Raw genomic sequence first — 15646 nt, 5'->3', positions numbered from 1 at the left:
CCTAGTGGGGGAAGCCTTTACTACTAAGGGGCCTGCCCTCCAGAAGATAATTCTGAGTTTTATTGGGTCCCCCCTTGTATAGTAATTATATTAACACATGTAAAGAAAATAATTGTATAAATAATACAAAGGCATAGGATAACTTAACACATGAAGTAGTAGTTCTTATTTGAAGAATGTGGAAGTTAGTGTTTGACTGCTAACCAAGGTAAGAAACTATCTTCAAACAGAAATGTATTTCCTCTTTACCCTATAAAACATGAGTGTCTTAAACGATGTAAACATTAAACAAAACCACTGGAGTAAATAAATGTAAAAGCTGGATAGAGATCTTATTTGTCCTCATTTGTTATATATAATTTTTACTCTGTTAATAAAATCAGATTGATAATACCTCTTAATATATTTGTGTTCAGGTGTCTTCTAGGAAGACTTTAAAATGTCACCCTTTGTCTGGGCGATTGGTCAGTGATTGCAACCAAAGTCACGTGACCTTGACAAGAGTCCCCAAAACATATTAAGAACTGGAGAATATTTCTCTACTGCTTCAAAGTTGGTTTTTTGTTTGTCTGTTTCTTTGTATTTGTTTGTTTATCTCAGTACCAGAGTCTATTTAAGGAACCCAGCATCAACCTCTGAGACAAAATGACCCTGATAACCCTTGGCTGGGTGCCCTGGGTCCCACTGTAGAAATCCATTGTGACAGTTGGATTTTAAATATCTTTCTACAAGGAAATAAAAATTCTGAAGAAATTTTTATCCACATAAGTACAAAAGGAGGGAAGACCATTAGGGAAGTTTTCCATATAAAGAACTCGATGTGGAGAAAAACAGTAATAGAGAAAACTAAGGAAACAAAATAATTTCTGTTGTAATGATAACTAATACCAACCCATTCATACTTGAAATATACTCAGACCTTTCACTTAAAAACTTTGTCAGGTTTCAAGCTTTCATGGCATTCTTCCGTAAGAGATTTAACATAACAAACAGAATATTTCCCAAGCTCCACATAAAAGATAACCAAAGGTTCCCTATACCAACACATGTTTCGCATATTCTATAAAGGTGTGTGGCAGGTTTCTAAATACTTAGGATTTATCGTAGGTTTTCAGAGGCCACACAGATGGTTCAGCTGGCCAGTTTCTGCACACCTGGAATCCGCATTCCTCTTCAGGTGGAGCCTGAGGAGCCACAGGAAAGGATGATGGGGAAGGAAGAGCCCAACGCAGAGCGCCAGGAGCTGCCAGGCCTGGGCAAAGAGAACGAGCATAGGTCAGACGCCCCATGGCAGGGGTCCAAATCAGAGCCAGTTGACTGACAAAGTTGACAGTCTTTCCTTTTGTGTGTGTGTGTGTGTGTGTGTAGTTTTCAAGGTTTTGTTTATTTTGATAGTTGGTAGCCTTTCTTGACCTCAAATATGTTTGCTTCTTCCAACCATACATTATCTTCTCAGGGCATTTATAATACATAAAAACATTAAAAAGCCACATTGGGTCAAATCCACAGTCCATCTAGTTATTATGCATATAGTTGTCTACTACTAAGATACCAAAAGACATGTAGATATGGTGATCCTATTGACATTATACTCAAAGAGTAGGGACATTGCTTTTTGTCGTTATTATTTATGGATTTGCTCATTCACTGAAGTGTAAGTCATGGCCTTGAGAAAGGGCAGACTGGAGACAGGCGGGGGAGGGGAGAGGAATCCATGTGGGAGGTGAGGGTGGGTAACACAGTGGGGAGTCATGGGGGAAAATGGGGACAACTGTAATTGGACATTTTAAAAAAGAAAAATAGTAAAAAAAATCATATACCCCAAAACAAAACCAATCTACCTATACATACTTACATATACACATACAAAAATAAGGGGCAAGTATATAAATATTAACAGAGATTAGGTAACAGGATTATATGTGACCTTTCCTTTTCCTTTGCTCTATCCTGCATTCTTTCCTATTTTAAATTGTTTTCCATTAAGCAAGTACAGCTTCAACACCTTTTTAAATGTTACATGAAGGAGGAGGAAGAGCAAACAAAGCACTGTCCTTGCTCTTTTTGAGTTGCTTACAACCAACAGAAGGAAGGACTGACTGCTGTGGGAGTCGGGGAAGAATTCGCAGGAGAGGTTGCTGGGGCGGACTGTAAGGGCTACAGGTGGGAACAAAGCAGGAAGATCCAAGTAACAGGAGTGATGCCAGATGCAAAGTAGGAAATACTGTAAAGACAGGGTGTGTTTCGAGAATGGGGAGCTTTTATGCCTTCCCCGTGTGCCGGAGGCTGGACGCACAAAAGGAAGTGGAGGAAGAGGAGTAATGAAGGGCACCTAATGCAAAGGAGGCTTAAGCTTCAAAATCCGTCTCATGCACAGGCCCCTGTATCCAAGGCTCCAGGAAAAACCCTATCAACTGTATTTACATGGTCATATGTTCTTTTAAAATGTGGAAAAAGAGTACAAAATGTTAATTGTATAAGTTTCAAGTCCCACAACACCTGGATCCACACCTAAGAGTCCTGTATGATAGGGTAAGAAATTTCTATTTTGCTCTGGCTGGCGTAGCTCAGTGGATTGAGCGTGGGCTGGAAACCAAAGTGTCCCAGGTTCGATTCCCAGCCAGGGTACATGCCTGGGTTGCAGGCCATAACCCCCAGCAACCGCACATTGATGTCTCTCTCTCTCTCTCTCTCTCTCTCTCCCTCTCTCTCTCTCTCTCTCTCTCTCTCTCTCTCTCTCTCTCCCTCTCTTTCTCCCTCCCTTCCCCTCTCTAAAAATAAATAAATAAAATCTTTAAAAAAAAGAAAAAAAAAAGAAATTTCTATTTCATCCTGTAGTTAGCGGGAGTCAGTAAGCAAAGATCAAAACAGGCATTTGTTGAAGAGTAAACATAAGTGACTAAAAACCACTTGAAAAAATACTCAGCTGCACTAATAATTAAAGAAAGGCATTGTAAATCAATAGTGAAATACCACTTTTTACCTAGAAGAATTTAAAAAAATAATTAAACTGAATATTGTTAAAGATATATGGAAATTCTAGAGATGGATTCCAAAAACTTCACTGGACTTTGTACTCAAGATTTAGGTTCAAAGATGTACACTGCAGAGGTTTTTATTATAAGACAAATAATTGGGAAAACCTAAGTGTATAGTCACTGATATGAACGCAGTCATTAATGTTTTGAAAAATGTTGACGAACACAGGGGAAATGATTATGTTCTATAGCTTTAATAAATTAATATGCACACTGTAACCCTAGTAATGTGAAAAATGTGAGTGTATATACACACATACATTTCTGCAGAAACACATAAATATATACATAAACTGAAAGAATATACATCAAAATATTAATAGCTATTTTTCTTTTTTATACTTTTTGTATTTCCCAAATGTCTTTATTGACTATGCATCATTTGTACAATGAAGACAGCAACATCATTTTAAATTGCACGTATATGTATCATACATACCTGCAATGGTCCTGGTTGATTCTGTGGCTGTCTCCGTCTTGTCTGCTTAATGAGCTGACAGAAAATTTCATTCTGTAGCTCAGGATGTGTCAGACAGATCTGCAAAGCACTCTGGGCTAGAGATACATGGTAATCAATTGCAGGGGAGTCAACTGTGGCGTTTATAAAAAGCTGGCAGGTCTGAATTAAGAAAAAAAATTACATACTCAAGGTGATGAATGATTAGATTTATTCTGCATGAATTATATTGGCTCTATTCTTAGTAATAGTTTTTTTTTCAAATGGATGAAAAAGATATATTATGGTAACACTAATCAAAAGAAACCCAGGATGGCTACATTAATATCCAACAAAGTGGATTTCAGAGCAAGGATTTCTGCCAGAGATAAAGAGGGTCACTTTATAATAACATGGGGGGTCAGTTCATCTAGAGGACAGAACAATCCTAAATGATTATGTACTTAACAAAATATATGAAACAAAAATTGGTAGAACTGCAAGGAGAAAGAGAAAATGCACAATTACAGTTAGAGATTTCAATACACCTCTCTTAATAATTGAGAGAACAAGCAGACAGAAAATCAGCAAGGGTTTGGAAAACGTGAACAGCACTATCAAGCCACTTGACCTAGCTGACACGTACAGAGCACTTCGCACAGCCATTCACCTTAGGGGCATACAGAACACCACTGATCTCTCATCACCGGACTATCAACTTCATAAGAACAGAAGCTGTGATTTATTTACCTTTTTATTCTCTACACAGCCTCGAGTGACTGAGCAAATGTTTAATGAATGGCTGGCTTTAAAATCTGATTAGACACAATATCTATTAAGAAACATTAAAGTGTTCATAAACACCAGTGGTTGACTTTAATTATTGTGTTGTTCTACAGTAGGTGGTCTTTATCTCTGCTGAGGACAGAATATAATTAAATAAATTTAGTCTCTACCCTAAAGCACTGCTGCCCAAGCATTACAGCATGAAATAATCAATGAAAAAATATTTCCAGCATTAAATTGTATCATGTTAAGGAAGTATCTGTCACTATTTTGGGAAGAAGAGTTACCAGAAGCTCACTGATGACAAGAGATAAAATAGCTGAATGCTGATATAGCTGAATGCCAGATTCCAAGCACTCAGGGGTCTTGAGCAGAAGTTGAATAATAAGAATAGGAGAGAAGCACTGGAGAAGGAGGGCGCTGGCCCCTCTCCCAACACTGAGGTAGGTGGGATGGATGGAATCTCTGCACCTGAGGGGTTAATGGGGAAACGATTCTCCCGCTACTGAGGCTCACATCGCCCAAACTATGCCTAGTTCGTTTTAGTAAATCCCAATCCTCACTCAGAAAGCACACGAAATTCACCTAGTTTTATTTCAGTGTATTCTTAATAGTAATAATCACATTTAAAATGTTCTTGGAAAAAGTAGAACTTTATACCCTAAATCATTTATTATTTTTCCAATTACATTTTTAATAACATATAACTCCATATAAAATTGTACCTTAAATAATTTAATAGCCTCTGTCTGTAGAGCTTCAGAAGGCAGTGTGGTCAGAGGGGAAACAAGTCCTTCCTTGCTGTGACACAGCGTCGGGTGTCTCCAAATCTGAGAGGCTAAATGCAGAATAAAATAAGAGCAGAAAACAGAAAGAATCACTTATTTTGGTCTCCCATTTATTAGCCTGTTAGAAATTAGTTCATTCGGGCCTGGCTCACAACTTTAAGTCACCAAGGTCATGAAAAACCTTTGGCAACATTATTTCATTTCATTTTCCTGGCCACTGGGGATTCTTATGTTCCTGTTTCCGAGAAATTAAATCTAGGAGAGGTTGGTCCTAATAGTCTTGGCTGAAACAAGTCACCAGGGTAATATTATGTTGCTTAAATGTGATAAAAATTGGTGACCCAGGTAAGGAGACGATTATACATGAGAAGGAGCTGCAGAAAGATTTAGAAAGGAGAAGCCAAAGTAGGAGGAGATAGAATGATAAAGAAGAACTTAAAGTCATTCCTAAAAATCAACATTTATTAAATTCCTATGCTGCATAGTGAAATTAAAATGTAATCCCTGTCATTAAATAAAACATAATACAAACTCCAGACTTTTAATTGGGAAACCTTAGCCATTAAAAATAATTCCAATGCGCTCTGGCTGGCGTAGTTCAGTGGATTGAGCGCGGGCTGTGAACCAAAGTGTCGCAGGTGCGATTCCCAGCCAGGGTACATGCCTGGGTTGTAGGCTATGACCCCCAGCAACCGCACATTGATGTTTCTCTCTCTCTCTCCCCCCCTCTCCTCTCTCTCTCTCTCTCTCCCCCTCCCTTCCCTCTCTGAAAAATAAATAAATAAAATCTTTAAAATAAAATAAAAGTTTAAAAAAATAATAATTCCAATGCAAAGCAACAAATGCTATGAAAGAGTTAAATGGCAAAGTGCATTGGGGCATAATTTTAATATTCGTTAAGAATCTTTTATGAGCCAAAAGCTGAGCTGGAGTGGGTTGTCTGGGGGAACTTCTAAGGGGGACAGGATTTTATCAGGTTGGTGAGGAATGAGAAGGAAGGGGGGCATTTCAGGCAGAGGGGTAATGTGAGCAAAGGCAGAGGTGACACAGGACATGGGATTTAGGGGAATGATGGTGTCCCTGGAGCCTAAGAACCACAATAAGAATCCTGGCCCATGACAAGAAAAGCCAGTGAAACAGTAGGTACATTGCAGGGAAATGAACCCATAAAGTGAAAACTCCATTAGGCTAAGGGGGTTAGGGTCCATTTCATAAGCCATAAAGCCTTTTATATGTTATGAACTTACAAGGCTCTCCTTCAATATTTAGCAATTTACACACGAGTTGTTCAAATTCAGTGCCAACATTTATATTGTTACTTCCAGCTGCCACAGTCAGATGATAAAGCCAAGTGTCCTTAAAAACAAAACATATTAATAGAGATGTTAACCAATATCTAATTTTTGGTGACTTAATGGAAAAAAACATATATAAACAGCAGAAAACTTTGACACAAAAAAACTCTTTAATTTTAAAATAATAACTAAAAGCCACTTATTCACACAGCTCTGAAGCAGGCTCACCTGAATTGTGTTCATAGTATATTTTCACACTGTTCACCTTTTTATTATTTTCTATAGATGTTTCTTAGAAAAGCATGATAAAATTAAGGAAAGTATATGATGTTAGGAGACTAGAATAAATACAACCAGTTAATATTTCTTTAAGAAATACAATAAATTTTATCATATTTAAAATCTGACTCCCATTGCATACAAATAACACATATAAAATACTTAGGAAATCTAAAAAATTTAAAGCAGAATAATACCAAGAACAAACTTACCTCAATACAGTAAGGACCATATATAAAAGGCCCACAGATAATATTGTACTCAATGGTGAAAAACTGAAAGCTTTTCCTCTAAGATGTGGAACAAGGCAAAGATGCCTACTCTTGCCACTTCTATTCAACATAGCACTGGAAGACCTAGCCAGAGCAATAGGGCAAGAAAAAGAAATAAAATGCATCCAAATTGGAAAGGAGGAAGTAAAATTTTATGTTTGCAGATGACATAACCTTATATGTAGGAAACCCTTAAAGATTCCACAAACACAGTGTTAGAACTAATAAATGAAGCAAAATTGCACGATACAAAGTCAGTGTACAAAAGTCAGTTGCATTTCTATACACTAAGAATAAGTTATCCAAAAAGGAAATCAAGAAAACAATCCCATTTACAACAGCACCAAAAAGAATAAAAACACTTAGGAATAAACTTAACCAAGGAGGTGAAAGACTGTACACCAAAAACTACAAGACACTGATGAAAGAAATTAAAGCAGACACGAATAAATGGAAAGACATCCAGTGTTCATCGATTGGAAGAATTAATATTTTTAAAATGTCCATACTACCCAAAGCATCTACAGATTTAATGCAATCCCTATCAAAATCCCAATGGTAATTTTTACCAAAAAAATCCCAAAATTCATATGGAACCACAGAAGACCCTGAATAGCCATAGCTATCTTGAGCAAGAAAAACAAAGCTGGAGGCATCACACTTCTTGATTCAAACTATATTACAAACTATAGTAATCAAACTGTGTGGTACTGGCATAAAAACAGACACAGAGGCCAATGGACCAGAATAAAGAACCCAGAAACAAAGCCACACATGTAGTGATCTTTGACAAGAGGTGCCAAGAATCCATACACAATGGGGGAAAGGATAGTCTCTTCAATAAATAGTGTTTTTTAAAAAACTGGATATCCACATGCAAAAAATAAAATTAAACCCTTATCTTACACTATACACATAAATCATTTCAAAATGAAATAAAGACTTAAACACAGACCTACAACCATAAAACTCCTGGAAGAAAACATAGGGACAAAACTTCTGGACATGGACCTTGGCAATGATTTCTTAGATATGACACCAAAAGCATAGGTAATAAAACAAAAATAGACAACTGGGATTACATCAAACTACAAAGGTTTTGCAGTGCAAAGAAAACAATAAAATGAATAAGCAACTTATGACATACAAGAAAACATCTGCAAGCTATTTATCCAATGAAGGGTTAATATCCAAAATGCATAAAGAACTCTAACTCAATAGTAAAACAACAACAACAACAAAACCCAAATAATCAAATTTACAAAATGGGCAAAGAAACAAAATAAACATTTCTCCAAAGAAGATATACAAATGGCTAACAAACATATGAAAAGGTGCTCAACATCACTAATTATAAGGGAAATGCAAACTGAAACCATACAAAGTATCATCTCATACCCATTAAAATGGCTTTCATCAAAAAAAGCAAAAGATAAAGGCTGGTAAGGATGTGGAGAAAAGGGAACGCTTGTATGCTGTTAGTGGGAATGTAAATTGGTATAGCTGATATGGAAAACAGTATGGAGGGTCCTCAAAAAACTAGAAACAGAACTACCATACAATATAACAATTCTCCTTCTGGGTATATAGCCAAAGGAATTGAAACCAGGATTTCAAAGGCCTATCACATTTACTGCAACATTATTCATAATATCCAACATATGGAAGCAACCTCCATGTGCACTGACAGATGAATGAATAAAGAAAATATGGTGTATGCATACAATGGAGTATTGTTTGGCCTTAAAAAAGAAGGAATACTTTATAAAAGTTGTTTATATGTTAAAGATATAGTAGCTAACCATGAAATATTTTATTTTTACATTATCCTTTAAGTTATGTTATGATTTTATTTGATATAAAGAAGTATTTCCCCTGGCTGGTGTAGCTCAGTGGATTGAGTGCGGGCTGCGAACCAAAGCATCGCAGGTTCGATTCCCAGTCAGGGTACATGCCTGGGTTGCAGGCCATGACCCCCAGCAACCGCACATTGATGTTTCTCTCTCTCTCTCCCTCCCTTCCCTCTCTAAAAATAAATAATAAATAAAAAGAAGTATTTCGATTTTTTAGTCAAATCTATCAACCATTTCTACTGTGTTTACATTGCCCTTTAAAATAAAGTACTTTTTATTTCAAGATCAGATAAAGGCTCTCTAAAAAATTATTTCATTTAACTCTTTAAATTCACCTGCAAATTATTTTGCTATATACATGAGATGACAAACTAAATGAATGTTTTCGCAAATAGCTAAAATTTCCCCAATGTATAATGAACACAAAATATAAGTATATGTGTTGAATAATCCATTACTTCTGCATTAATCTGTGATGCCTCTTTTGTCATAAATTAAGTTTTATCTTGTATTATATTAATGTTTACATTTTTATATATGACTACATATACATAATACATACAACAATTTTGTTGAAAATGAGTAAAAAATATAAGGTGGAGGCCTTAGATTCACCCCCAAAAATCCAGTCTAAGACACCCACATTTGAAACATAAGGCTCCTTTATTCTACACCTTCATGCAATACTTTCAGCCTTGAGACCACTTTTATCAGTAGGGTTGAAAAATGACACAATTAAACAAGGCTTGTTTCCAGGGATGTAAAGAATCTCTGAAAACAGAGCTGAAAGTCTTTAGCAAAATTTTCTTTCTTGTTTCCATTTAAATGATTTGAAAGTTATTTCCAGTACTTTAACAGTACTCTACATCAGTCTAAACCAAGCATTAAGTCTTTACACACCTTTTCATGCTTGGATCCAATTAGGAGGTAAGTTGGACCTTGGTCTTTGGGGTGAATCACGATGGTGTAATGCGTGGATAACAGGCTTCGCCCACTGGCTTCATAATCTTCATCTGAATCACAGGATCTGTCAACCTCATCAACTTTAGCCTCCCAGAGTTTGATCTGACCTAAGGGAAACTAAAGTAAACATTAGTGACTGTGACGAAGGCACTTTCTAAATCTTTTCCTAATAAAATTTTTCCTATTCCTTTCATCCTTACCTTTGTAAAGCATACCTTTTTAAAAATGAATGCCTAAAGGTAATTGGATTGTCCACATAGTCACGAAAACACCCTTCACAACCTAAATACTGTACCCAATTGTAACATAGAAGAACAATTTGAATACCAGACATTTAATTTTTGTGGAAATAGCAAGAAGCTACTTTACTTAATCAACCAATGATGTAACTCAGTCAGAATATTCATTTGACTTTTTCCTCTGCAGAATTGATTTGATTAAGGTATTGGGTCAAAAGGACAAGGGCAGACAGAGTCTAAATACTATTCATAGAAAAAGTAGCACGATTAAGGAGCTGGTGCAAAGACATGTGATTAACTGTCACCCTAAACCCCAATAAAATGAGCAGTGTTCTCTGAAGGAAATTATTAACATACATAACATAGCACAGAACAATGCCATAATTTCTTCCACCTTTATTTACGGGTAAGAAAAACTTCTTAAAACTAATACACATTAAATGTTACCAATTCTTTTATTAACAAAACCAATTGTATCTGCTGTGTTGAATATTCAGCATATTTGTTTTAAAACATTTGCTTTAGTGAAGTATTTTTTTTTTCCAGAAAAATACACAATCTGCTTCTGGCTTACAGCTTCTAAAATATCTGACCAGGTTCGCCATCGCAGTCTGAAAATGTTCATTCTAACTTCAGGAACATTTACCATCATCCATTTTCATGCTCAGGCCCAGGGCTCAGTGCTTAGGCTCTTTTTCCAACCATATTCACATGGGGGATCACATCCAAGCTCATGGATTTCTACCAGCATTTATTAGCTATTTCTCCACTGATAACTCCAGACCCGCTGTCTCTACTCAGATGTCTAATAGCGTCTCAAACTTAACTCCGTAAGTCCTCTCCCACACCCAACTCTGCAGTGTTCCCCATCTCAGCTGTTGCTAACTTTATCTTTCCAGCTGTTTATGCCAAAAACCTTGGCATCATTATGGACTTGATTTAGTTTCTCTTAGATCCCATACCTTTTGGTCAACAATTCCTGTCAGCAAGCTTTTTGGAATATATCCCGAATCTGGGCACTTCTCACACCTCCATTACCACCGCTAAACCACTATGGTCATTCACCTGGATTACTGTAATAGCCACGTGACTGGCCTCCCCCTTATTCTCTCAGACAGCTGTCGGAGTGTTCCTTGAGTCATAAGTTAGATAACATCACTGTTGTGATGAAAAACCTCCAATGGCTTCTCATCTTACTTGGAGTAAAAGCCAAGTCCCTATGATAAGGCCTCATGTGATTTGGTCCCTGTTATGTCTATGAACTCATCTCCTACTCTTTTTCTCTTCCTAACAGACTCCAGCCCCATCACATTGACCCTCTCACGATTCCTCAAACAAAGCAGCCGTGCTCCTGCCTCAGGGTCTTTGCACGTGCTGTTCCCACTGCCCGGAATGCTCTTGCCTGAAATACACACACGGCTGGTCTCTTACTTCAGAACATGATTAAAATGTCACCTTTTCAGTGAGGTCTTACCTGGATATCTTATGTAAAAATGCAATGTTGTCTGCCCAATAGCTTATTAATAGTACAATTAATTCATTCAATTAAACATGACTTTTTCCCCATTAAATTAATAACAATTATTTTCCAAGTAGTTACTTTGTTCAAAGCACTATTCTGAGCACTGAATGAAGAAAATTTACTTCTGAAGGAAAAATGCAAGTCTAACTTACATATGCTTTCAGACAAAGAAAGGTAGTAAACAAAGGCAAAGTAATAAGGCAGAAAGTCACATTAATAAATAAAAAGCAAACTTTAAAAAATGGGATAAAGAAAACGAATTCTACTATGATACTACATGACAACACTATCATAACTGTATGTTTTCGGCATGTCCAATCATATGAAAATCAAGGTTTCATCAACCCCAATATTTGAAGGTGATTTTTCATTTTACCAGAGGATTTACTATAGCTTCATAAACAATGAGTAGACCTAGTGCTTTTAAATATTTTAACTGAATTAAAAAAAAGACACCGATCCAGATTAAAAGCAAGTTGATTCTGAAATACCCATAGCACAAAATGAAGTAGACCTGTCCTGACTCACAAACATTCTAAATACTTTTCCAGCAGTTATAATGGATTTCTACTTATCGATCCACATTCTTCTGACTTGTTTCTTCTGTGACCAATGTTACCCATTTAATTATTATTGTTGTTATCATTATTATTATTAATGGTGAGAACACAAGTTTCACTCAGCACATGTTAAATTATTTTTTATTTATAAAACACATGCTTATTATAGAAATTTAGTAAGTATAGAAAGATTCTTTTTTAAAAAGGAAAAATCATCCATAATTCTGCCATCACAGATAATTATTCAACATTTAGAAGAATTCTTTCCCATCTTTCTGATACGCATATTTTTACACAGATTGACAGACTGAGAATTATAAACTCAGCATCCTAACCACCACCCTCTTTTAGAGTCTCCCAGTAATTACAGAAGAGAAGTTGGGAATTCTATTTGTCAGAATTCCCTTTCCTATATGGTTCTGAGTTAGAGTTTGCCTACGAGAGAATTTGCACGAGGTGTGGCAGAGACATCATTATCCCCCTGAGACAGTTGCCGTCAGATGCCTGGGCTAATAGCAGCGTCACAGAAGCTTCCTAGTAACCCGTCAAGAACCAGCTGTCTCAGTGCCTTGGGCTCAGATTCTCATTGTTGACTTCCTGGACCATCAGTGGCAGCTTCCCTGATGCCTATTCCTCCAACTTTTCTAAAAGATAAATAACTTTTCTAAAAGTTATGTATGTCCCTGATATTAAAACTGTTATACCTGGAATACACAGAGTGGCTTCTATTTTCCTGACTAATAATTTAGTTGGGATTATACTGAATTTATAATTTTGTATTGTGCTTATTCATGTAGCACATAAATGAGCATTTTCCCACATTACTTCAGAGGTCTCTTTTTTTTTTAAGATTATTTATTTATTTTTAGAGAGGGAAGGGAGGGAGAAAGAGAGAGAGAGAAACATCAATGTGCGGTTACTGGGGGCCATGGCCTGCAACCCAGGCATGTGCCCTGACTGGGAATAGAACCTGCGATGCTATGGTTCGCAGCCCACACTCAATCCATTGAGCTACGCCAGCCAGGGCTCAGAGGTCTCATTTTTAATGGCCGTGCTAGGTTAATTCCCATCCATGAGCAGCACTAAAAATAATGGCACGCATTTTAAATGCAGCTGCTCAGAGCTGAGAGTGCAGTCTGTGAAAATGGAACAGAGAAAATGAACTGGCCATGTGGTCACTGGACCACACAGTGGTCGGTCACAGGCTGTTGTTCCGGGCAGCTGGCATCATGATTTCACATGAGTATCCTTGGGCCGTGTTGGTTCAGTTGCTCTAGCTTCAGTAACCCAAAGGCGACACAGAATACGCACAGTTACGGGGCACACATTTCATCTTTGTTACATATCCCAGCCTTTTACTCTGTAAGTGAACATAACTCAGGTTCTGTTGGGGAGATTAGTTTAAAAATGAGTAAACAGGATATAAATAGGTAGATGAATGAATAGATAAGTGGAATCTAGGCATTTGAGGGCCTGGGATGGGACTGGATTCTTTTTCCTCCCTGCACTTCTTTCTTAGCTTGTTATTCCCTTCATTCAACCTCATCTAGTCTGTCAGACCTGGAAAATATGAGAAATTGATGGTTGGGAATAGGGTAGAAAAGACTTTTCTAAGAAAAAGATGCATTGATTGAAAGTTGCAAAGACATAATTAAGAATCAAGTCCCTTGTAGGTATATGATTACTCAATAATAAACTTTATGCAAAACTTCAATCTTATCAAAATTCTAAAGTGTTAGCAGCAACAAAAGAGCGATGGAAAAAACTTTTAAGACATAACAAACAAAAAACTCTTCTAAATAGCACTTTAAAAATACATACATACCTTATCTTCTTGACTTCGAAAATAATACAATGTTTTTCCTACAAGGGTACACCAGACTCTCTTGGAATAGCCATGTTTTACCTGAAATCATATTTCAAAGAATTACAAATGCAGCTAGCCCAGAACTCTAACACCTTAAAGTACACCACATACACTCTATTGGGAGCTATATAAATAGCCAGTTTGCTCAAGGTGTAAGTGACATTCCAACTAGACTGTCCAAATGTGGTTTAAGATTTACCCTTTACAGTATGGCATGGCATGTTTTGCTTTGGTGCTGACCATTTTACTATAACATTTACTATACGTCAAGTACTATGCCTGGGACTGAGGATTCAAAGATGGATGAAACCAGATGCCAGTTTCACAAGTAAGTATATTCCATAGTTTCCATGCTTCCCAGATTTCCAATAACCCTAAGGCTCTCTAGGTTAATACCTTATGCTAGAAATGAGAAAAGAATGAAAACTTAAAGAATTACAGTGATTTACAAATGTAAAAAATGCATTCACTTCAAAACATTTGGTGTCTTCTCCAGAAACATTCATACTAAATAATAAAATACTATTAAAAGCTAGTTATGTCTTCCATGTCAGGAACTATGTTAAATGACTGGGACAAAATTTGAATCCAGCTCCTGATTTTTGAATAGTCCGAGACTGATCCAGGTACGAGGGATACAGCTGTGAACAAGACACAGTCTCCTTTCTCAAGGGGTACGTAGCCTTGTGTGGAGACAGACAATTAAACCTTCATCAAGAACACAGAGCTTGCATTTATATGCATCTTTTGTGGAGGACATCTTACCAATGATTTTCATCACTTGGTGTCTTTATGAAGTTCCTTACTGTGGGTTCCCCCCTGCCCTAGTCCTGCCCGGGTATAAGCATTGAAGATCTCTGCCAGCCAGTCACAGCTATACCCTCAATCCCAGACAAATGCCAAGAACCCCATTCTTGCAAGCGGGGAGACTGAAGATAGGCCCTATTGTCCCGGACTAGAGTGTGGTGTTCCTGGGTAGGCTGGCCTTATGACTCTACTGCCTTACCAGCCCTGCCCAGTTCTGCCGTGAGACCAGCCCTCTCCTGCAATAGTGGGAGCGGGCTGCAATCTGGAGAGGCCCACCCCCTGGACACCAAGACACTGGCCAGTAAAACCAAAGCATGACATTCTGCAATCATGCTTGCCCGTGGTGGCAAGTATTAAGGAGAAAAATAAAACAGGAAAGAGAAGGAAGTGCTTGGGAGGGGGAGATTGTTTTACGATTTAAAATAGGGTGCTCAGGAAGGCCTCACTGAGGTTGAGTCAAGCCCTGAAGGAAGGAGATGAGCTACTGAGTGGTCAGAGAGAAGAACACCCTGGGCAAAGGAAGCAGCACTTTCCAAGGCCCTGAGGTGGTGCGTGCCGCCCACGTGTCTGAGACTGAGCGAGCGAGGACAGAAGTCATTGGGGCAGGGGCCAGGGGTGAGGGTGGGTGGGGACACATGTTTTGTAAGACCTTTGCATGACTTGTATTTAAATGGACTAGTAATACATTGAGAAAAATATAAAAGTATTGACAATAGGCTTTTACAGTAGGCAAGTCACTAGAGTAGAAAAGGCCTGAATTTTGAGGTCGGCTGGACCGGCTTAAACCCCAGTTCTACCGCAGACCAGATGGATGTCCTCAGGCAACTGGCAACCCCCTGCGTCTGTGGGTAACAGGAGATTGCTGTGCACCTCATTGGGCTGTGCGATGACCAAAGGAGAAAATGTACACAAGGAGTAATAGTTACTCAACAAATGCTTCC

The 15646-nt window shown here is 37.7% G+C and overlaps 1 protein-coding gene across 4 annotated transcripts in view; it reads right to left on the bottom strand.

Annotated features, from left to right (window-relative positions):
- The window catches only part of PLEKHH2 (pleckstrin homology, MyTH4 and FERM domain containing H2), a 95322-nt gene that overhangs the window by 23696 nt on the left and 55980 nt on the right, over window positions 1-15646 (bottom strand). For 3 of the 4 annotated variants that reach the window (XR_004903647.1, XR_004903648.1, XM_028516801.2), the window contains exons 16-21: window positions 13857-13937; window positions 9648-9827; window positions 6296-6404; window positions 4986-5098; window positions 3478-3657; window positions 1155-1252 (exon numbers count right to left, since the gene is read on the bottom strand). Coding sequence is in view for 2 of the 4 variants with exons in the window: in XM_028516801.2 (XP_028372602.1) it covers window positions 1155-1252; window positions 3478-3657; window positions 4986-5098; window positions 6296-6404; window positions 9648-9827; window positions 13857-13937 (761 nt within the window). In the remaining 2 variants the exon portion in view is untranslated. The remainder of the gene's footprint in view (window positions 1-1154; window positions 1253-3477; window positions 3658-4985; window positions 5099-6295; window positions 6405-9647; window positions 9828-13856; window positions 13938-15646) is intronic. The other variant, XM_036027910.1, reaches the window with a different exon arrangement.

Source organism: Phyllostomus discolor, chromosome 6 (assembly GCF_004126475.2).
Source record: "Phyllostomus discolor isolate MPI-MPIP mPhyDis1 chromosome 6, mPhyDis1.pri.v3, whole genome shotgun sequence".
NCBI lineage: Eukaryota > Metazoa > Chordata > Mammalia > Chiroptera > Phyllostomidae > Phyllostomus > Phyllostomus discolor.
The sequence above is the reverse complement of the archived record's forward strand: the minus strand, read 5'-3'. Positions and strand labels throughout refer to the sequence as shown.